Source organism: Typopeltis vanoorti, chromosome 23, assembly GCF_054136105.1.
Source record: "Typopeltis vanoorti isolate ZY-2024b chromosome 23, IOZ_Tvanoo_1.0, whole genome shotgun sequence".
Taxonomy (NCBI): domain Eukaryota; kingdom Metazoa; phylum Arthropoda; class Arachnida; order Uropygi; family Thelyphonidae; genus Typopeltis; species Typopeltis vanoorti.
Window position 1 is genome coordinate 21,020,312 of NC_143571.1, and position 23,375 is coordinate 21,043,686.

At 34.1% G+C, this 23,375-nt stretch overlaps 1 protein-coding gene across 1 annotated transcript in view; it reads left to right on the top strand.

Moving 5' to 3' along the window:
* The window catches only part of LOC150093672 (uncharacterized), a 175,272-nt gene that overhangs the window by 58,293 nt on the left and 93,604 nt on the right, over positions 1 to 23,375 (top strand). The window contains exons 6-7 of the mRNA XM_090412714.1: positions 10,883 to 11,012; positions 18,446 to 18,604. Coding sequence (XP_090268840.1) covers positions 10,883 to 11,012; positions 18,446 to 18,604 — 289 coding nt within the window. The remainder of the gene's footprint in view (positions 1 to 10,882; positions 11,013 to 18,445; positions 18,605 to 23,375) is intronic.

A 23,375-nucleotide genomic window follows, 5' to 3' on the forward strand; every position in this document is an offset into this window, starting at 1 on the left:
TATTCTATTTAAGACAAAATCAGAGAAACATTCTTTTGTAGAGATAGTTTGTTACACTAAAAATGATGTCCTAATTTAACATGACAATTGTTATATTAGATTTAGGATCCTGGATTGCCTATGGACCTGTTTATAATTAACTCTTAGGGAGAAAGGTTAAGTAGGTAGAATATGTGCCTTCCATATACTTGGGATTTTTAGATCATCATAATTGCTAAGATTATGTTGATTGATAAGAATCTCACAGGCCTCCTTAAATTTATATTTATACCATGTTTTGGTGTGATGTAAACAACAGGTGCTTTTCCAGTCAATTCTATGTAAAGTGTCCAGGGCATGATCAGAAAGACCAGCTTGACCATAGTTATTATATTTAATGTATCATTTATGTTCCTTTTTTCTGATAGGATTTGTGCATCCTGTTTCCCCTATATAGGACAAATTACAGATGCAGTGAATATGGTATACTCCAGGGTAGGCCAGTGGAGGGAGTGGATCCTTAGATGAGTTGAGTAAGTTCTTTAATTTTGCAGGAAGTTTAAAGGTGGCTTTAAGGTTGTATTTTTGTAGTATTCTGTTTATTTTGTCTGATATCCCTTTAATGTATGGAATGGTTACAGTTTTATTGTAGTCTTGTTTATTTTTGTTTTTAAGTGAGGTCTTGTACAGAATTTTGTTCATAGTATTTTGGCTGTAACCATTTTTAGGAAGGTATTGCTGATAACTTTTAATTCATCTTTAAGTGCTTGTTCATTGGTGCAAATCTTCAAAAGCCTGTTTTTTTAGTGCTTAATGACCACTAGATTTTGTGTTGGGTGGTGGTGGTAGAAGTTTGTGTATATATTGGCCAGTATGGTTGGTTTCCGATAAACAGTGAAGGAAAGGCTGCCAGAAGGAAGACATGTGACAAGTGTATCTAGAAACGGAAGTGTGTTCTACTTTTCACTCTCAATTGTGAATTATATGCGTTTGTGTTGTTTAGGTGGCTGAGGAAAGTGTCTGTCTGGTGGTTACGGGGCTAGATAGCAAAAACATTGTTGACGTATCTAAGCCAGACTTTGGGTTTTAAAGGAGAGTAATCTAGAGCATGTTGCTCAAAATGTTTTGTGTAATAGTTAGCAATAAGGAAGATAATGATGAGCCGATGGCCGTGCCTTCTTTTTGTAGGTAGAAAGTGTGGCAAAACACTTACTACCCGCAATATATTAAGAACCTCCACTTCACTTCATCCATCCATTATCGCCTAGTTGTTCTGAATGTGAGTTTAATAATTCCTGAGTAGTCACAGTATTCATTTTGCTTCATTCCCTTTTTCCTATTCATTGGCTTTTTTTTTTTTTTTTCCCAAAATATTTTTGCATCTTTACCTCATTCACTCTAAAATCATGTTATTTTTGCTTTCTTATCACCACACTCATAACTCTTAATTCAAGTTTTTGCTCTAAAGTGATAATGTTTGGTTTCTTTTTATCATTGGCACTTGCTATTTCACTCTTTCCTTTATCCATAATATAACAATGTTTATATAATGCAGTCAACTTAGGCTTATTCATAATGTTGGCTTGAACCACAATGCTAACTATGTTTACAGACAGGTAATTTTCAATTGCTTTCATTGAAGAATCATCTGATAATAATGCAGTATAATACTTCACGAAAATCATTTTAATTTTTTGTAAATATGAAATGCCAGTAAGTACAGTATGAATGTGTATGTATACATTCATTCTGCACACACTATACATTCATTCATAAGTACAGTATGAATGTGTGTATGTATACATTCACTCTGCCTCCATGACAGGCTGAGGCTGCTTACGAATTGACATGCATCATTTGAAATTCTAAAGCAACTTGGTAGAAACGCCATATTAAGTGAATTTTTAAAACATGTTAAATTGGAAGATCAATTTATTAACCATGTTAATTCAAAAAGTGTGTTATTAGGAAACCATGCAAAGTGAGGAATTCCTTTATTTCAATAATATGGTAACACACCATTTTACTACTTGTATGTAAAAAACATGGGTAGTTCCTAACTTTAAGAGTTTTGTTCCTAGTGCATGCTCCTAAAGCAGGAATGTATTTCCCATAGACATAGTGTTAAAAGCGGGTTATTTCTCAATGAAATTTTACTATTGTAATGTTAAATAAGGATCAGTGGTTTATTTATCCAGAGATATGAAAACAACCTTTAAAATGAAGCAAATTATTAGAATCATTTGTTTTCATTATTTCAAAAGAGAAAGTTTTTGAGAGTTCCTCAAACACCACAAAATCCAATTACCAGGTAACTCTCCTTACATTAACCCAATAGAAAATTTGTGGACCATAGCGAAAAAGAGACTTGGAAAATTAAATTGTGATACAAAGGACAACTTAATATAGTCCATTATAAAAGTATGGTTTCGAAATGTTGACATAATAAAAATGTGTTCTATGTTAGTAGAGGCCATGCTTAAGCGAATTAATGAATTTACTAGGAACAAAGGAGCACATATAAATTATTAGGTGAAGTTTGAGTTTAATTTTTGTACTTATTTTCTTGCAAAATTAAAATTTTTCTTTAACATGTGAGTGTTCGTATTAATTTGTTCACTATTGTACAAGTCCTAAAGAAAGTGTGGTTTGTAGTATGGGATACTGAGGCAGATGATATAAAGGCAAGCGGCTCTGTATATGAGTAAACCAGGCATGAAGATCCTTCACTCGGAAACTTTGTTTATGCTTGGGTAAAGGATTAAAACGAATATAATTTCTTGTCTATTATCATTTACTTCTTTACCAAGTGAATAAATCCTACATTAAGGCTTTGTCTCTTGTCTTAGTAATATACTCACCTTCTACAATAAAGTAACATTTCAGTTGGATAAAAAAAAATTCCTTCATCATGATACTGACTTTGCAAAGGCCTTTACTAGTATATCACATGGAACATGAATCTAAGGGATATTTATAAGGGATGGATGATAGGCAGACATCAGAGAGTAAGTACCGTTTCATTTGGACATTAATGATGTTAGGAATGATTTGAATGGAATAAATAGTTGTTAATAAAGATTGTAGAGAGTATTGAAACCTGAAGAATGGTTTCAATACTGTTATTTGGCCAAAGGATAATCACAAGTTTAATGTGGCAAAGTGTAAAATTATGCACTTGGAGATGAAAAGATTACAAAGATGTATATTACATTGACTGTGCAAGGGGTAAGACACTTGTGAGAAATAGTGAACTGAGAGTTGAAGTATAAAGGACATATTACAGACGTAGGCAGAATAGCCCAAATGATTACTTGGATGTTGATGAGCAGTGTCAAGAAGTTATTATCCATCTTTAAGACTTTACAGCCACATCTGGACTGTCAGTTACAGATTTGGTAACCTGTATACCTTGTAGATGAGGAAATGTGGGAGAGGATCCATTGGCATGCAAACAAAATGGTTGGCTGGACTATGGAGTGCTTGCTCCCTATGAGGTTAGATTAAAAGATTTTCATGTACTGAAAAGAGAGAATCTGTGAATGGGGCTGGAGTAACATAAAAAAACATTACCATCCATATGTACTTCCAAAATGGTGTGTGTGTGTTTTGCATTGTGTGAAACTAAGGCAATTAATGTGAAGTAATTAGCTTATATATACAAGTAGGCTAATCATAGAGACATTTCATGTGCAAACTTTGCTTACACTTGGATAGAGGATTAATTTTATAATTATAAAATTAATCCTCTAATTTTGTAATTATAACCAAGTTTAACCTATAAGGTTAAATTTTTTACCATATATGGATTGTTTACATTACTCTTTTATACAATGTTGTTTTTATATATAGGCCTTTAATACTTGATATTTATTTATAATATATTAATACTTATTTTTATTCTTACGAACTTTTTACTCTTTTTTTTTTTTTTTTTGTGCACATTTTTTACAACTATCTTGTTATTCATCCTTACCTATACCCATTTATGCTTTTGTTTAATTTAATCAACAACTTATTTTTATGTTGTCTGCAGCTATGATCATTACTGGTGCAGTATGACCATAATGTTCTTGTGCCATAAAACTCTAAACAAACAAACAAGCTAGCAATAGTCTGTTTTTTTTTGTTTTTTCAGTTCTAGGCTTGGTATGTTATTCAGATAAACTCTGAGAAATTCCTATGGAAAGAAGTTGGATGATGAGAGCTCTGGACATTGAAATGGACTGAAGATCACACCTAACAGTGAACTCTAAAGAATTCTTGCAGAAAAGCAGTTCGTAGCATGAGCAATCAACCTATCATGCTGAAACCAGCAACCCCTCCCCCCCCCCACACACTTTTTTTTTTAACAACAGAGAAATTAATGATCAGAAGGCTCTGACAATGTTTTGAATTGTTCCCTCAAGAAACAGTAGTTCTACATTTCATGTTTGCATGCTGCACAATATACTATCTTGAAATCAGTACTTCTGTAATTGCTGTGTTTTTCATTTAGCACTTCAGAAGTAACCCCGTTTTCTGTTACAGTCATTGCATAGATATCCACAGAGGTAGCAGTAATGTTTCTTTAGTATTGCTGAGTGAATGCCATACTTCTTAGAATCATCATCGACTGTTCTCAGTCTGCTGCTGAATGAAAGTCTTTCCAATATTCTCCACTTAGTCTTGTCCTGGGTTGCTTGTTGCCATGCCACTTTGTGTTTCCTGATTTCATCTTTCACTCGGCTGAATGGTCATCCTCTGAGTCTTTTACAATTTCTGGAGGTCCAGTTTATTATTTCTATAGTCCATTGTTGGTCAGATCTAGTAATCTGGCCTGCCCATTTCCATTTTAGGGTTTCACATAGATAATGTTGTCTTCCACTCTTTGCATTCCTCTTATTCATGTATTCCATTTCTTATCCCCTCTTATGATTTCCATGCTTCTCTGAGTGGTCTCCAACCTTTTGGATAGTCTCTCTAGGTAAGGATCCAAGTCTCTGATTCATAGGTAAGAATTAATAGGATGCACTGATGTAGATATAAGAGTAGGGTGCTCCTAAGGATATGGTTTTTACCAAATGCATTCCATGCCAGTTTCACACGTCTATCTGGATTCTGTCATCATTTGTAATATTTTGACCTTGGTAGATGTAGTTATTCACATTTTCCAGTATTACATTCTCAACATATATATATCTGATTTATCTGTGAAGTTATACATCACTTTAGTCTTCTCCAAGTTCATCTCTTCAGTCCCACCTCTTTACTTCTATGTGCTAATTCCCAAATCATGTTTTGTAATTCAAGTGGAGTATTTGCAAAAATGACAATGAATTGGGAAATGACGAAAAATTGGGAAAGGAGTATGCCTTGGCATACTCCTTTCCCAATTTTGACACGCTTTGCGTCTTCAAAAAGCCTGAATGTTGGTGTCACATTCTCATAGATGTTGGTGATAATTCTAACATAGTTATCTGTGGAACAAGACTTCAGACTAGTAGTTAATGACTGCTGATGTTCTTATGGAATCAAATGCTTTCTCAGAGCCAATCAGAGTGGGTGTCAGCATTCATTGAACTTGTTAGTTCTCATAGTACTTGTATGTTATTTATGGTACTGAAACCACTTCTGAAATCTGCTTGGTCACATGGCTAAGCAAAAGATAGCACTTTCTCCAGGTGATGCAGCAGCAGCATTCCTGCAAACACTTTGTATATTACAGATAAGAGGCTAATAGGACTATAGTTTTTCAAGTCTTCTCTGTCCCCTTTTTTATGTAAAAGAATAACTGTAGTTGTCCTACTCCATGGGAATTCAGCCTTCATCAAAGCATTTAGTAAATAGTTGGGCAAGTACTGTCTCCACCTTCAGACTAGCAGCTTTTAAGATGTCTGTAGTAATGCTGTCTTTTCCTGGGGCTTTTCCTCTGGTCAATTTCTTGATATCATGGATAACTTCCTCTTACAGGACTAGTGGCATTTCTTCCTCAGGTATGATTTTTACTGTACCATTATCATCTCTACGGTTTTTCATATAATTCTTCGACAATCTTCAAAATGTTTTTTTTATTTTTAGTAACTTCACCATCATTAGGATATGCATTACTAATTGCTTTAGGAATAGTAAAAGTTTCATGGTTAAGTTATATTTCTGAATGAATGTAGGTTTTGCTTATGGATCTGCTATGTTGCACAATTGCATTAACAGTGTTTAGCAGTCAGTGATCCAAGGTTAAGCACTGTCTATAAATAATGTTGTTTTGGATTCCAGATTATATTTTAGACGGATCTGTCATAAAGGAGGACAGAAATTATTGATAATCTCATCAGTCAACAAATCTGTTGTCATTCATGCCTTTCTTAGATTTTCATGTTATGGATTGATGACGTTTTGAAAATCCCTTTGTTGCTCAAGAAGTCTTGGAGTGATAAATAAGAAGTGGTTTGACATTCCCTCATTGCATTTTCATCTGTTGAGAGAATCATATGGTCTTCTGCTGCTTTAAAGCCTAAAGGTCTTCTTTCATCTTGGGATATAAATGTTCTTGATGGTAATCACCTACAAAATATTCCCATTTATCCACATGTGACGTTGTTCACGTATACACATCTTTCTGCTACAACTTTTAGTTGCATTGGAAATTGTATCCTGAATATCATCACCACATGCTTCTTCACTCATAAGCACACACTATAAATTTTGACACAATTTTTCAGATTTTTGAATATCTGTGGGAAGCTGTGAATTTATCATGGTTAACTTGGTTGTCCTCATCTTTTCATTAGTTAAATAAACTAAATGCTTTATGCCGAATTGCCAGATAACTGAGTGATGTTCTGCTATACCATATTATCCAACCATGCACTTAACAATTTTCCTCATTAATAATAAATTTAGTTTAATCCTTTATCCAAGTGTTAGCAAACAAAGTTTGTGCCTGAAAGTATCTTCAGGACCGGAGTAAGGTAGTGCAACTCGCTGCAAAGGTGGACCAAGCTAACATCACTCTTAATCTCAGTATCTCCCATAATGCAAAACACATCTCCTTGCGGATATGTATAATGTTATGCATTAAGGGAAGGGCCACTACCACTAACACATCTCCTTGCAGATATCTCATATCTGCAAGGAGATGTGTTTTGCATTATGGGAGATACTGAGATAGGAGTGATGTTAGCTTGGTCCACCTTTGCAACAAGTTGCCTGGTGTTGTACTACCTTAACCCAGTCCTGAAGATACTTTCAGGTGCAAACTTTGTTTGCTCACACTTGGATAAAAGATTAAACTAAATTTATTATAGTCTAACCAAGTGAAAAATAAACTTTCAACACTTTTCCTCATTTTTTTCTATAGCATTATTTTGGATACAGATTATCTTACTTCCACCAATATCAGTAATATTTTGCATTGATGCTTTAATTTTGCCTGCTTGATTTGAAATTTAAAACTGTGTAATGCCAGATGTCTTTAACATTGATTGTTCTGATCTAAAATGCTTACCTACTTCACTTTTAGTAACACTTTTGATTCTTATTATATCATTTTTAATTTTTAAACTTATTACTGGGTTAAATATTTTCACCTTTTTTTAAATTTTTTTTAATTTAATTTTCTTGACTATAATTGATGGAGTAAATGTTTGAAATAATAAACATGCATACACTGGATCTAACAAAGCACAACTTGAAAGTACAAGTGTTCATACATTATGGATTCATGGAATGGTGTGCAAACACTAGATAGCACAGTAGATTATTTGGGTAACATGTTCAATGAATGATACATGGTTGCAGTTAGGGTTTTTGAGTCTTGGTTATTTTTCTTTTCCCAGGACATGAGACATATTTTCTTTTCTAAGTCCTTGGAATTCCTTGGGACTATACAGTGTTACTCATGAAATTGTTTTTTTAAGTATATTTCTTATGTCTTATTTATTATTCTTTACAAAAGTTGAAATTCATCAATAACTGCTAAATAAATGACATGATTAAGCCAGCATAAATTTTAAACTGAACTTTCACATCAAAATTTCGGCCTCATCCTCTTTTTTCATTCATTCATGAGTCTATGTTATTTTGAATATCAGTTGAACATTTTGCTAGCTAAACAAACTAATCCTAAGTTAAAAATTTTTGCATCATCTGAATGGACCTTTTATTTCCTATACTGGTTCACTCATCTAAAGTAAGACGAAAACAGTGATACGATTCTATTAATTATTTAATTTTTGATATTTGCTCTTCTTTTTTATGGTCACAGAAGTCAAAAATTAACTCTAAGATATCTATCTGGCTTTTTAGTAATGCATAATTCTCCTTGTAAATTCATTCGCATATCTGTTGGCAGTTGTTGGAATTGTGATTACATTTCTGTGGTGGTCATAGTACAGTCTCACTTAACTCTTGTTTTACAAAAGTTTAAAATTGACTGATCACTGTTAATTCTTTTTGAGCTACTTGAAGATTCTGTATTTCCCTCAGCACTTCTTTTAAAATGTGATTCTTGTATATGTTCTAAACTCATCATCAGTCCACTAGTGTTTAATCCCTTACAAATTTGCTTTGGACAACAATTGCACTCGGTTTCCTAATTTTTACATTTCTTAGTGTTTCTAAACTTCAGATTAATTTTCATTTTGAAACTAAAGTGAAAATATGAAAATTATAAATTTTTATCTTATCAAGATAAAAATTTATAATTTATGATTGTGATCCAAATTTAAAAGTAAGTAAAAAATGAAAAATAACTTCAGCAGTGGTATGAATGTCTATTGGCTACTGATGACTTTTGGTTTTCATTTAACTAACAAACTACCCAATAAGAGGGGTTATTCTGTGAACAAATTGACTTGAAGCAGCAAAGTGTAAATAAAGTAAATAAAAATATCTATTCACAAGTGGCTGTTCTGTTGCACTTGATTTATTATTATACTAGTTGTATAATGATATTATTGTGTTATATTTAAAATAAACACAAATAGATGTATAAAATAATAAAAAAACATTGTATCCATTCATTACAGTGGATAAATATTTTGATTCATAATAATATTTTTACCATAATTTGTAATTTGTACAATATGATGCTCGTTTTACATCTTCGTCAAAATACCCTCATGGATAAACAATATGATGATAGTAATATATGAAAAAGTTACATCTTTACTAACTTCCTATTGATGATTAATCCATTATTTGTCGAGACTCCAACATTATCAGATCTTATATTTTTCTTCTAAGGCACTTTTCAATGTATCAATCCACCTTGATCTTGTCCTTCTGGGACTTTTTCCTACCATCACAACAATAAACACTTGTTTTGCTAACCTTTCCTCACCCATTCCGTTTAAGTGCCCATACCACCTGAGATTAGCTTTGCCAATACTTTCCTATTCATTTACTAAAATAAAAAAGTAAAAAAAAAAAAAATACACATACATACAACCAGATTCATTTATTATAAAAATTGTAATAAATTCATTGTTGTTTTGTTTCAGATTTGTAAGTTTAAATTTATGAAATGTCTCAAGCTGGTTATTCCAGGACTCAAGATAAGAAAGATCTGAAAATTTCCTGGGGATTTTGTCCCACAAATTCCCAGGATAGAAACCCTAGGTGCAATTCAAGAAATTTTCCTTGAGTTGAGTAAGCATTTCTTTCTTGACATTTTATTGAAATACAGACATCCTTTCTGGTATCTATATTTCACACAAAAACATAATAACAAGTTTCATTCTCATTCTCAAAGGATTTGTTAAAGAAGATGATGGTTGAGTATTGTAAGCTGGAACATCTTCTGCAGTATAGAGATAAATGAAGAGGATTAGTGGTTATGGAGTGTCTATTTTATATCTGAATGATATTGCTGCTTGGATTTTACCATGTTTTTGAGCAGAGCAGGGAAATTGTAAATATGTATTCAGGAGAACATTGTCAGAGAAGTATCCATAGAGGAATTGCAGAGAAGACAATAAATATCAGCACTTCAGAGAGCAGCATGAGTTGATAAGAGAGGTGATAAAGTAATTTCTAATCTAATGAATTATAGAATTCTTAAGAAGGATAAATGAATTACTGATCAAATTTGTCCTTGTGTAGAATATTACTCTGATTCCTGAAAGCAATATTTAATACACAAACAGATGTGAAATTTGTATATTATATGATCTTGTTCAAATAACAGTGGAGGAGATGCCTCAGCTTTTTGTTTGCTGAGATTACTGCAACACTGATATGCTTCTGCCAGGAGAGGCTTGATGTTATTCTTATTCCAAGAAGAGAAATCCCTCCTAATTGGAAACTTGAATGATATTAAAAGTGAGAACAGTTTCTCATAAAAAAAAAAAAAGAAGGTAAGTTTCTTTTTTATGAGAAATAAGGCAGTTTGCAATTGGATTGAACTTGAAGAATTACGGAGATTGCCATTTGGGAAAGTGGTCACAGAATATTTTTGATATTTTGCTTTTTTTGCAAAGCTTATGAAAGGAGGAGAAGAATAGTTGAGCATTCATCTGTGAAGTCAAGAATGGTTTAAAGTTAGGAAATGAATATCACAGGGCCTTGAGGTGATGTGGCTTTTATGAGAAGTTAGAGGATAAAAAGTTGCCCTTGTCTTCAACAGAACATTTGTGGTGAAATCCACACACAGTTACTGGTTTTTGTGGAAGCTAAGTATAGGAATAAGAGAATTATTTGCATAGAATGCATCATCCGAAAAATCAGTAAGTGTATTGACATCAAATGACTGAGGAAAGGTGTAATAAGCATTATGGCATTGTAGTTCTTTCAGGAAGCATGTGACTCCATGGAGATTTGAAGTAGTAATAATAAAATTAGGATTTGTATAATTTTTAGCTGCTTACTGTTCTTTTCATATGTGCAGTTCTATTTTAAATGGACAAATCATTTATCATTATAGGATCTGCTCCTCGAAAAAAGCATTCATTAGAAAAACTGCTCAATACATGTCCTTCAAAGCCACAAGCTAAGCCAGATGCTTTCAGTTCAGTATTTAAATTAGAACATTTAATCAAACCCACTAAACGAAGGTATGTGAAATTAGGCTCTTAATATAATTCCAAAAACTACTACTAATATCTAAATAGCATTTCTCAGTTTGTTTGTTTGTACAAATTTATACTATTTAAGTTTAACTATCCATAGTTCTGGAATTGTTCAGTTACTCGGACAAGAAATGTTATTTGTTTTGTGTTATAATAATAACTGTTTTTATTGATTAGAATCATTAAATATTTGGTAAGTTTGATAAGCAGAATTTTGTATAATGTCTTAGAGCTGCTGTGTATAAAACCACACATCGTTTTTGTGGCACATTGCAGGAAAAACTTGACAGAGTGGAATGGATATAACATTTTTGGAACATTAACCATGCAAAGGGAAAGTTACATTTTTATTACTTTCCCCTACATTAAACAGGGGGAAGTAATGAAAATGTTGATAAAAACTAAAAGAAAACAACTAAAATAATAATTAGTAAAAATTCAATAAATAAGGTAGAGAAGAGCTTGAGAAACATTCCCAAGTTTCATCAGTTGTGACATTAGCTATAATAGTTCTGAATCATAGGCGATATCCAAGACAATTGTCATTATCCATCAAGTTCTCTTTCTCTGTTATTCATGTAATACTCTCCTGTAATTACAGTAGCATAATGGATTCCACTGGACACTAATTTCTAGCCCCTTGTTGGCAAAGTGGATAGCATATTTGCTTTCCAGCCAGAGGGCTGTGGGTTCAAATCCTACCATGGAGATTGTTTGGGGGATGAGTTTAAGTGGTAAATAAATTTCATTGCTTTGGGTGAATGCACATTTTTGGATTACCTAACCTTTAGGTAATCCAGAAATATAATATACACCTATAGTATATTAGTACAGTGTGTCAGTGAGTGGGATTTAAAAAAAAAAAAAAAAGAATGATGAAATACAATACACAGCTTCTCTCTCTGTCAGTGTTGTCTCTACCTTCTTGTGTTGTACCCCATTTCCACAAATGAGAGGCTGTGAGTATTCCTGTTGCAAAGGGACACTTCCCTGGTTAGAGAACATGTCACAACCTATAAGGTTATGATGACCTGAGGTGGTGTTTCACTGGGTGAAACACAACCACCATCTTACTCATATTGAGACCTGAAGTTACTGATAACATGGGCAGAAGTCTAGTTCCTCCTCCTCTTCTGTTGTTGAAACAAAAAAGGAGGAACTATACCCTTCAAGGCCATGCCATACATACTGTGGAGATACAAACTTTCATTTGAGGATACAAGTGAAACAATTCTGCTAGCCACCTGCCAGATAGTATACAGCAGGAATGAACCTAAAGGCAATGCATTAAGAAGCTTCCTGATCAGACAGTGTATAATCTTCTGGCAGGCTATGTCAGAAAGGGAAGGAGTGTCCAAGTATTAGTATGTTGGAGCACTGTTGATACCATGATGTGACAAGTACACAGGTTGCTTTGAGTCAAAAGAGACACTACATTAAAAAAAACTTAAATAAATAATGCATGAAAATATTACAAACAATCCTTCCAAAAAAAAAATCATTTCCACATCTACTTCACCAACATTCACTATATAATTAAAAATAAAAATTATGTAAATCATCAGTTTCTCATTTAACCAGAGTCAGCAGTGAAAGTTGACTACTGGAACTAATGCAGCATTAGCAGAAATGACTTAAGAAGTATCAGCAGAAAAGAAGTTGAACCAATAAACTAGAGAAGCATCCCATCCCATTCACCTGTCATCTCCTTTTTAGAAGATTGACTGCCATGATGTAACTTATGGTTGACTATGGGCGTAACGACATGTGGTGAGGACCCTATCTCTTCCACATATAGTCATAAGTATCCTTGTTCTGAGGGATGAGAAAACCCTTTACCTCCATATGAGACCAGCTAACTCACATCATGGATGGGAATCAAGCCCAGGTCTTTCTGACCAAAGGCCTTCGTGTATACCAACTGAGCTACGGAGGCTCTTAGAGAAGCATCATGCAGACATTATAATTACTGAGATGAAGACTAAAACAGATGAGCTTCTGCTGAATCATAAATATAGGATATTTTATTTGGACAATAGTGATTGCACAAAGGAAGGATTAACGATACCATTCAACATGAAGATAAAGTACAGGTAACCCTCATATAATGCGGATGTAAGGTTCCATAGAAATGTCGCATTATATAAATCGTGTTACACGAGACTCAGATCACTTAGAAAAAGTAGGGTTATGTTCCAAAATTGTTTTTTTTTTTTTTTTTAAATTATTATATAAACAACGACATGTCCAACAAAAATATATTTTTATTTAATTCACGTAATTCGTGTAAGTTAAGAAAACATATAAACTATGAAACAAATACGTAGTACAGTATAAACTTATAAAAATTACAAATTGTAGGTAAACTTCATTGCACATAATGCATTAAATGTTTTAGGCAGAATAAAATAAAGTGCATATTTTAATCATCACACTGTCTTCAAAACTAACATTTCATTATTGTTCTTTATTTATGAGTGCCAGACAGCATCATCATTTGAAATCTCTTGGACATCATTAGTATAATTCTTATTGCATACTTCAGCTGGTTTAGTTATCAAGAAGTCAGTAATAAGACCTTGCTTACCACTATGCTGCAATTTTTTTATTAAGTTCATAATATGGCTAAACAAATATCCAATTGTCTCGTGAATATTTCGGAGAGCTCCATTAAGGGATTATTTTGCATAAAATAACTTCCTAACTTTCTTGCCAAGTCCAATCCTTCTGCTAATTTCTTTAATGGATTCATTAAAATCAGAATCTTCGACAGAACTTTCCCCACCATTTGGTGTGACATCATCTGTTAATTGTACCAGTTCCTCCTAATTTAAATCTATTTTGCCATCAATTAATTCACTAATTTCGTTTTCAACCATATCACAATAGTCCTCTAAGTGACCATTACTATAAAAATAAACTTTTATATAAAAAAAGCATTACATGCTGTATGTAACACCCCAGAAAATAGTGCTCAGCTTGAGACACAGTTATGATTTTTAATGCGCTTTCCTGGCAAAAAATAAAGGCAATTTTCAACAATAAACATTTTATATGGTAAACAATTGATGTACATGTGTGCTAAAAGGTATTTTCCCTAATATAAATTCGCTTTTATAACTACATCGATACAGACAGATGCAAATTTAACGAAGATAAAATTTGATTTTTGAATTGCACGATGAAAAATATATAAAAAGATGAAGGGTTACTACAATTTGTAGACAGTGTTATATCGAAATCTTGTTGTATAAGTACCGCGTTGAATATAGTTTATACAATTTATAGACTGTGTTGTATAAGTACCATGTTATACGAGGGTTACCTGTACTTGATTGGCAAGCAATTTTAAGTAGAGTCATGTGGTCATATTTCAAAATGGAGAATTGGACAATGACATTTATTTCTGCCTATGGTCCCACAGCAGTTTAAACTAAACTGCTGAGCAAAAAGTTGAAAGCATTTTTGAGCTATTAGAGAAGATAGCTAACACGTGTAGTCGCCGATACGTTTATAGTTACTATATTCGGCATGAAACTCATTGATTCCGATCTTTGAGTTTCTTATTCAGTTTTAAAACAATGTGGGATTTGGCTCTTTATTTTAAATAATTTGTTTACCATGCTTAGGAATTGGTTGAATATGATCTAATTTCCAAGCTGCTGCTCTGTAGGCACAGGAGAAGATAAAAAATCAAGATAGAACAGAGGTCCACTCAGTCAGCTTTGGAACACAAACCATCAGGATGAGGAGACTCCCCCCCCCCAGTTTGGATAATATTCTTCTAAACTTTTTCTTTCTAGCAAAATATAAAGGACATTGGCCAAAACAGCAATGGCATTGACCACAGTTGTCTGAGCAAGAATTAGAGGGAATGTAAGAATCAAGAAAAATGGCTTTTTCTGTTGTTAATGATGGAGTAGAACCATCCAAGTTTGAAATAGGCGGAGGAAGAAGAAGAGTTGGACAAAAGTTAGTCAGTTGCTTTGTTCAAAAGATCAGAGCCTGACACCCATTCAGTTATGATGCAATGATTTGCTTTTGGCCCTTTCAAAATTAGTTCTGGATGTGTTGATAATTTTCTAGCAACTGTTTCAGACTTCATCATAAACAGAAAAGTAAGGTGAAGATATTGAAGAAAGCCATTTGCAATGTGCTTGATTCTTCTCTTGTACAGCCTTGGCATACTTCTGGGAGAACCAAAGCTAACCAGAATAGGAATTAAATGTTCCCATGCCAATAAAAATTGTTTCAGCAATGTGTTCAGTTCAAATGTTTGAATCAGGAGACTGAAAGCAGTAAGCAAAGAAAATGTCAAGAAAAATAACAGTAGGTTAACAATAATTATGTTCTTTGAGGCAGACTTCTCTATATTAACCCATCTATCCAATGAAAATTTTTGTACACGCTTAGTCGTTTCAGAGGAGGATGAGGTTGTTTTGGAGATCTTAGTAGCATGGAAAGTATCCATGCTACTAAGATCTTTGCAGCAGTGTAAAGGCTACTTTTAGGCTGTATTGCTTGAGCATTTTTACTATTTTTCTGCAACTTTTTTTTTTATGTATGGTAAAGAAATTCCCTTTGTACTTGTCTTGGTACTGTATATCCACTGGAATATGTGATGGTCTGGCTAAGATGTTATTGATGGTTTTAACAAATAGAATATCATGAGAAAGGAATATCATGAGAATAAGAGTGAGAGGGGTTATGAAATGTGTAAAGCTCAAGCCAGAAAAGTGGCTAGTATTGTACAGAAAGATGAGTTGGGGTACGAAAAGAAATTGGCTGCATAGTAAAAGCATTCCAAAAGAATTTTATTGTTATGCTGCAAGTAAAGTAAAGAGGAAAACTTTACTGAATGCAGACTGTACCCTAGTATTAGGAGCTGATGAGGTATTTCAAGTAATGAGTTCTCACTTCTTTAGACCTATAATAAATTTAGTTTAATCCTTTATCCAAGCATAAACAAAGTTTGCACCTGAAGTATCTTCAGGACTGAGGCAACTCGTAGTAAAGGTGGATCAAGATCTCATCACTCCTTGTCTAAGTATCTCCCATAATGCAAAGCACATCTCCTTGCTGACACATATAATGCTATTCATTAAGGGAAGGGCCACTACCCAGACCGGTTTCGACCTTTATTGAGGTCTCGTCAGTGGAAGCCAGGCCCAGAAGTGGTGATACTAAGGCAGAAGCAATGGAGAAGTCATATTTACCTATGCGAGTTGCCAAAAGGTGTACCACCTTATTAACCTGGTGTTAAATCTTGTGGTAGCACTGTGCACTATGTAACATCGTGCACAGTGCTACCACAACATTGGATGAAGAGATAGAGATGCATGGAGGGAGGTCCTGGAGCTGTTGCATAACTTTTTAAGAATTTGGCAATTGGGAAACATGGGATATCAGCACTTCTAAAGGAATGTTCAGTTGAACTGGCTAGACCCTTGACATATTTATATATTTTAGTCTCAGCTCAGGAAAGGTCCCATAGGAATAGAAAGAATGTATGGTAACCCAATTGCACAAGGATAGTGCAAAACCTTATGTCTAACTATCAACCTATCAGTATATCTCAAGAATGATTGTGAAGATTTTGGAGAAGTTGGTAAGAACTCATACTGAAATGGGTTGAAAAACAAGCTATACCTTACAAGGAACAGCATTGGTTTATTGAAGGGAGTTCCAAACTGTTCATGTCTCTACAGTTTGCTCTTATTTTATAATAATGTTACAGCTAAGTTGGATAAAGGGACTGGAACTCTGATACCGTTGGACTTTTCTAATGCATTTGATAGGATATGACGTGAAAGGTTGTTGCATAAACTGGAGAATATTGGATTGAAATATGAGTTATTGGCTTGGATAAGTGGGTGGATGACAGACAGGTATTATAAAGTGATACATGGAGAGGGGTGAATCTACTAGATTTTAGGTATGTGCTCAGAGATCAGTCTTGTTTAATCTATATATTAATGATATTGGAAAAAGGCTGAAAGGTTATGCACTTTGGTGTGTATAACAAGGCTAAAAATCTTGGAGTTATGGTGGACAGAAGGTTGAAGTTCAAAGGTCACGTTAAAAAAAAAAATTTCAAATACAACACAGAAGATAATTGCAATGTTGAAATAAATATTGACATGTAAGGATATAGAAGTCATTTTGGCTTTTTTCAAGGCTTTGATACAACTGCACCTGTACTGTGCACAACATTTGGAACCTTTGTGGGTTCCAAAAGGATAAAGAAACTGTGGAAAGACTGCAAAGAAGAGTAAGAAAGATGAGTTGGGTTTATGGAATGTAGATTTTGTGGATAGTTAGAAAGTATGTAGACTGCATACATTGGTTGGTAGAGAAAAAAAAGGGGGGGGGGGGTGATAGAAGTCTATAAACTTTTGAGAGGGTGTTATAGGATATCAGTTGATAACATTTTTCATTATAATGAAGGTGGGGAGAGGACACAGGGGACATCCATTTGAAGTTAAATTTGTGTGCAGCTAAGAAAGAAGTAAGAACTAGATTTTTCTCTCATAGAACTGTGAATGAGTGGAACAGTTTGCTTGATGAAGTAGAGCGCATCTAGCATGAATAGCAGGCTGAATAGTTCCTCCTCTGTTGAATGCCTAAAATATTGAACAATTTATGTGGATTCTGTTTTTGTGGTTGGAGGTTTAACATGCAAAAATATATCCAAGACTAATAGCATGATCTGATGACAGTGTGTGTGTTCATGGCAAAGTGTAATATCTAAGATCAGCTCACATGTTTGAATACAACCAAACAAGTATGGTTATTTTTACCATCTGGAAAGTAACTGTCAAGTGGCAAGCCATCTACACATTAGTCAGTGCTGCCTATGAGGTTACCCACAGTAGATATCACATCAATACACAGGGTAGTGCATGGTGCAGCCAAACATTCTTGTGCACTTCTGAACTAAGTGGTGTTAATTTGAATAAATACATTGCAAATACTTGGACTCACTCATACTGATTCTGACCTTAATTGTTAAGTGAATAGTGTCTCTACTTTGCAACTAATAGGCAGTAAATTTGAAGCTTGACTTTGCCATGGTTCTTTGTGAAAGTCTCTAGGTGGCAGATAATTTTGAATTTCATGGCTGGTGTGATACCATCACTTTGCTTATTGGAAATCTGAAATGGCATAAGAGATTACTATGCTTGATCTCTAGGTTGGATTGTTAAATTAAAAAAAAAAAAAAATCCATTATGTTTGTATGTAACTTTATAAATTTATCAGTGATCATTTTGGAGAGATCATATTTTCGTACCTTGTATTGATAATATCCAAAATAGTAATAGTTTGCCATTAGTTGTAACAGCTGTTGTAATATTAGCATTATATTTAATGTTACCTCTGAAGTTTTGTTTTATTATTATTTTCTTTTAAAATTATAGTGCTTTAGAACAGCCTCGTCCTTTAATTACATTGGTCACACAATTATCTATGGATAGGTTGTCAATTTTAGAACGAAGTCTTCGGTACTGGGAAGGACCAGTTTCACTTGTAATATTTGTACCTATCAAATCATTTGAAGAGGATACTGACTGGCAGAGGTATGAAAATATTGTTGTGTATATGCTCCCTAACTTTATCAATTGCTTTACTTTGAACAATGACATGGTTATGTTTGTAATTCAGATTAATAATTCTCAAAGTAGCAAACCAATATTATGCACATAATATTGTGATAAATGAGTTTCTCAACATAGTGTCATGAAAGTCAGCATGAACAGAAGGTATTTTATAGGACAAGTAACACAGAAGAGTGAGTAACTACATTGACACAACAGAGTTTGAGTGTAGTGCCAAGTAGTGGCCATTCCATTTACCATTACAGTGATAGTCTGCTCTGTGACTGGACCATGGTAGTAACCCTTCTTGTAGTAGATTACCCTAGTAATAATAAACCTGAGCAAAAGTGCATATTTTTGTGATTTACCTACCATGAGGTAGGTAAATGAGTACTTTTGCTATTGTTATACAATTCAGGCATTAATTATCTTTAACTACTGTGAGTACCTTTGCTATTGTTGTACAATTCAGGCACTAATTAGAAGCAAATGCATCCTTAATTTTAATATACTGTCTTTTGCAGCTTAATTGAATTTCACTCACAGAAAATGGTATGCTGATTTTGTTGATATACACCCGATTCTCCATTTATACAGTAGATTGGTTCCAGAAAAAATGGTGTAAAAAAGAATATAGTGCATATGAAAAAATAGAAGAATGGTCCCAGATGTGAAAACCCAATACGTTATTTTCAAACAAAAGATATATATATACATATATGTATTCATGAACATTGAGTCGGTTACTTTGATACATTTAGAAAGATATTTAATGACTAAAAAACCGAGAATTAATTAAAAGCTTTAATGATAAAAAATACTACTAGTTTCGGCTTTTTACAGCCTTCATCAGGTATCTTTTTAGGAAGAGGAAGCAATAATAAAATCTGAAGATTCTAAAAAACTGAGAAGCACAGATAAATTGCAGTACATAATTGAAATAAAAAAATGTATTAACATTCAAGTTGTTCTATTTTACGTGCCATTGTTTGTTGTATGCGTGGTAGCAGACTCTCGAGAACGCCAGTACTGAATAACAGCAGTATGGCTATCAGGGATGTTATAGCTTAAATTGTTGTTTAAATGTTCAGGATTGAGGACGATCTCCCTGGATTCCATTATCTTTCTTTCAAATTCATCATGGCAGCGGAAAAGGTTTTCAGATCTATCCCAGGAAACTGAGTGACCTTGAAAATCATCATGAGGATTGTTAGAGAAGAGAACATGGCTGGATAAGGCACTGGCATATGATCTTTTATAGGAGATGTCTCTTTTATGTTCCTCCATACGAAGTTCAATAGACTTATTAGTTTGACCATAATAAGGACCATTACAGTCACACCGTAGTTTGTATACGCCGGGATATCATAATTTTATCGGCAGATAAAGGAAATGCCACGGTTATCCTCAATTCTGAAGAATACCATAGTAAGATGCTTCAATTACTTGAAAATGACACACATTCAATATTACAGAAAGATCCAACACGTGAACTACAATACCGTACTAACAATTTACTAAAGAATTCAAGTGAACTTCCTCGCAATGTACGCCTTTCTCTACGCTCCCTACATCCACTTATACTACGTATTTATGGAGTCCCGAAAATACATAAAGAAAACGTTCCTCTTCGCCCAATTGTGGAAGGTATCGACTGTCCGGCCTACAAGCTATCTAAACATCTTGCAAAATACCTCAAGTCTTTCTCTAATAAGTCTTCATCGTTCATCAACAACACCATAGACTTTGTATCACATATAAAAGATATATCCATCAACGAGAATGATATTATAGCCAGTTTAGATATTATTTCATTATTTACATATTAAATAATGTATTTACATACATTATTTACATATGTGATCAATTCACTCTATTTAACTATCTAAAACTATGTAGATTAAACTATCCTTTCACTGTGCTAATACATAACTTTGCCATTTTAAAGTCATACCTTTAAAACTTTCCTATAAGTTACAATACACATGCATAAATCTCAGGACACTTGAATAGTTATATAATTAATATTAACAAGCATACTCTCATTACAATCAGTCATGTACTATAGTCCTAGTATAATTTTCCTTAGTCTCTTCAACTGTTCAGTAATAGAACAATGATTAAAATTACCTACGATTTCAATTAACATGGGATTTTTACAGTACCTTTTGACTTGGGTTTTTTTTCTATATTGGCCTCTACCGTTTTTCTGATTGTACCATTCTGGGATGAACTCCTCTATAATCTGTCGCTCCTAAGTTCTTTTGGCATTAAAGGCTTTTGCGATCTTAAATTTTTGTACTTGAATTAAGGACACACTTAGAATCATCTATACAATGGCTGTGAAACTCGCCACGAAACCTCTACGAAAAGCTCGTGAAGAAACTATCCGGAAAAAAGCCTCGTGGAGGAGGGGGTTAACCTTTTATACCTTGACCCCTACCGGCACCTTTCTTTAATTTCTTTTCTCCACCCCTTACTGGATTCAACTTCACCGACCAATTAGGGTTGCGTTTTTCTGCCAAACATCCTGCGGTCGGTGAGCATGCGACTCACACGTGACATCTCGATTTGGGAATTGACCCTGAGCGATAGTCTTTTGCTTTTGCTAGCCTCAAATTAATCCCCCTTCCAAAATTTTTTAAGAATTTACTTAATATTTTAATCTCTCATTTCAAGTGTTAAAACTAGCCTCTCACATACAATTTCTTATGACTAATCTTTTCTGTCTTACTTAACTAATTTTTTTCATATCACAACTGTAATATATTCCTTCTTTTATTATTTAGTTCAACAAACACTTTTTTTTTTTATATATATTTTTACTTGGATGCAAGAATATTTTTCTTTCTTTAAACAATTTATGCATTAGCTCTTATACAGGGGTTTTATTTTATTTTCTCTTCATCTTACACCGTGATAACTGAAAATTCCACATAGTGATATCAGGGTGTAACAAAGGTCCCCCCCTTTAAACAAAAGGGAGGAACACTTCTTTTTTGAAGTGTTCCTCCTCTCATATACAGGGTTCCCTCTTTTATCATTTTGTACTTTCCTTCCCCCCCCCCTTTTTTTTTCAATGTATTCATTATCCATATACTTATTAACTGATGTACTTAATTTCTTTGTTTTTTATTTCTCTTCCCTTTTCTAACCTTGCAGAAATTTACCTCTGATTTAACCTTAACTACTTTTGATTTCCTTTCATAGATTACCTCCTCGTGTGATGATTTCTTCACTTTATTCACGTGGGATTGATGATCCCTCTCCTGAAGCTCATTTCTCTCTCTTCCTTACGTAACTCTGGAGTTTGTCCCTTCCTTGTAGATTGTCTCCTTCCCAATAGGTATATTTCTTTCCTCATGTAATCACATTTAAAGTCATACCTTGACAGGAAATCTCTGCCTAGAATCAGCTTGATGTGTGGAAGAGCGGATCCTGGTAGGATCAAAAACTCCTGCCAAACACATAATTTGAACTCAGGCAGGTATAACTTTAGATTCACAGACCTAGAAGCATGAATCATGGAAGTTGTGACACCTGATACTCTCACTCATTGCTTAAGGTGAGTGATATTATCTTTGGCATGAGGTTCTATTATCTTAAAGTAATCCTCAGATATGATGGATGCTTGGGCCCCAGTGTCCAGCAAAGCATTGCAGTATCATCCATATGCACTGGCCTTCACTTCCATCTCATAAGGATGCTCAAAGTTTATTTTTCACTTGGTTAGGGTATAGTAAAATTAGTTTAATCCTTTATCCAAGTGTGAGCAAACAAAATTTGCACCTGAAAGTATCTTCAGGACTGAGGTAGGTGGTACAACACCAGGGCAACTTGTTGCAAAGGTGGAGCAAGCTACCAACAATCCTATCTCAGTATCTCCTATAATGCAAAACACATCTCCTTGCGGATATGTCTAATGTTATGCATTAAGGGAAGGGCCACTACCCAGACTAGTTTCGACCTTTATTGAGATCTCTTCGGTGGGAGCCAGGCCCAAGTGGAGATACCAGGCAGAAGCATTAGCAGGTCATCTCTACCTACAGGAGTTGCCAAATGGTGTGCCACCCTTTTTTAATAAATTACTCTGGATTTAGAGAAAGATGTTGAAAGTTTATTTTTCACTTGGTTAGAGTATAATAAAATTAGTTTAATCCTTTATCCAGGTGTGAGCAACGAGTTGCCCTGGTATTGTACCACCTTACTCCAGTCCTGAAGTTACTTTCAGGCGCAAACTTTGTTTGCTCACACTTGGATAAAGGATTAAACTAATTTTATTATATCATAAGGATGCTCCTTTCTTCCTTGTCCCTTTTTCCATACTCTGTTCATATAAATATGTGAATCTGAATCTCTATCATAACCTCTACCAAAGCGCTTCTTGTTGATGTAACAGTTTTGAGCAAAATGTCCCAGTTTGTTACAACTGAAACATCTTGGGGGCTCTCTACTGCCTCTTTGGTCACTAGCTCTCCCTTGATTTTGAGGAATAGCTGTTGCTTGTTGTGGTATGACTTCTGACAGCCTCTGCATAACTGAATCTAATCTATTGAGAAGGGGTCTTTGCAGACACTCAACTTCTTCTTTATCTAACTTAGTGGTTTCCTCCATTCTGCTATAATCAGGCTCTGGGTTTCTTACAGATAACGTTCCTAGTTGTCTCATCACCTCATTTAACTGATCCATAATGGGTTTTTGGAGTATTTCTATCTCTTGTTTCACAATAACCCTGATTTTATCTTAATCATTA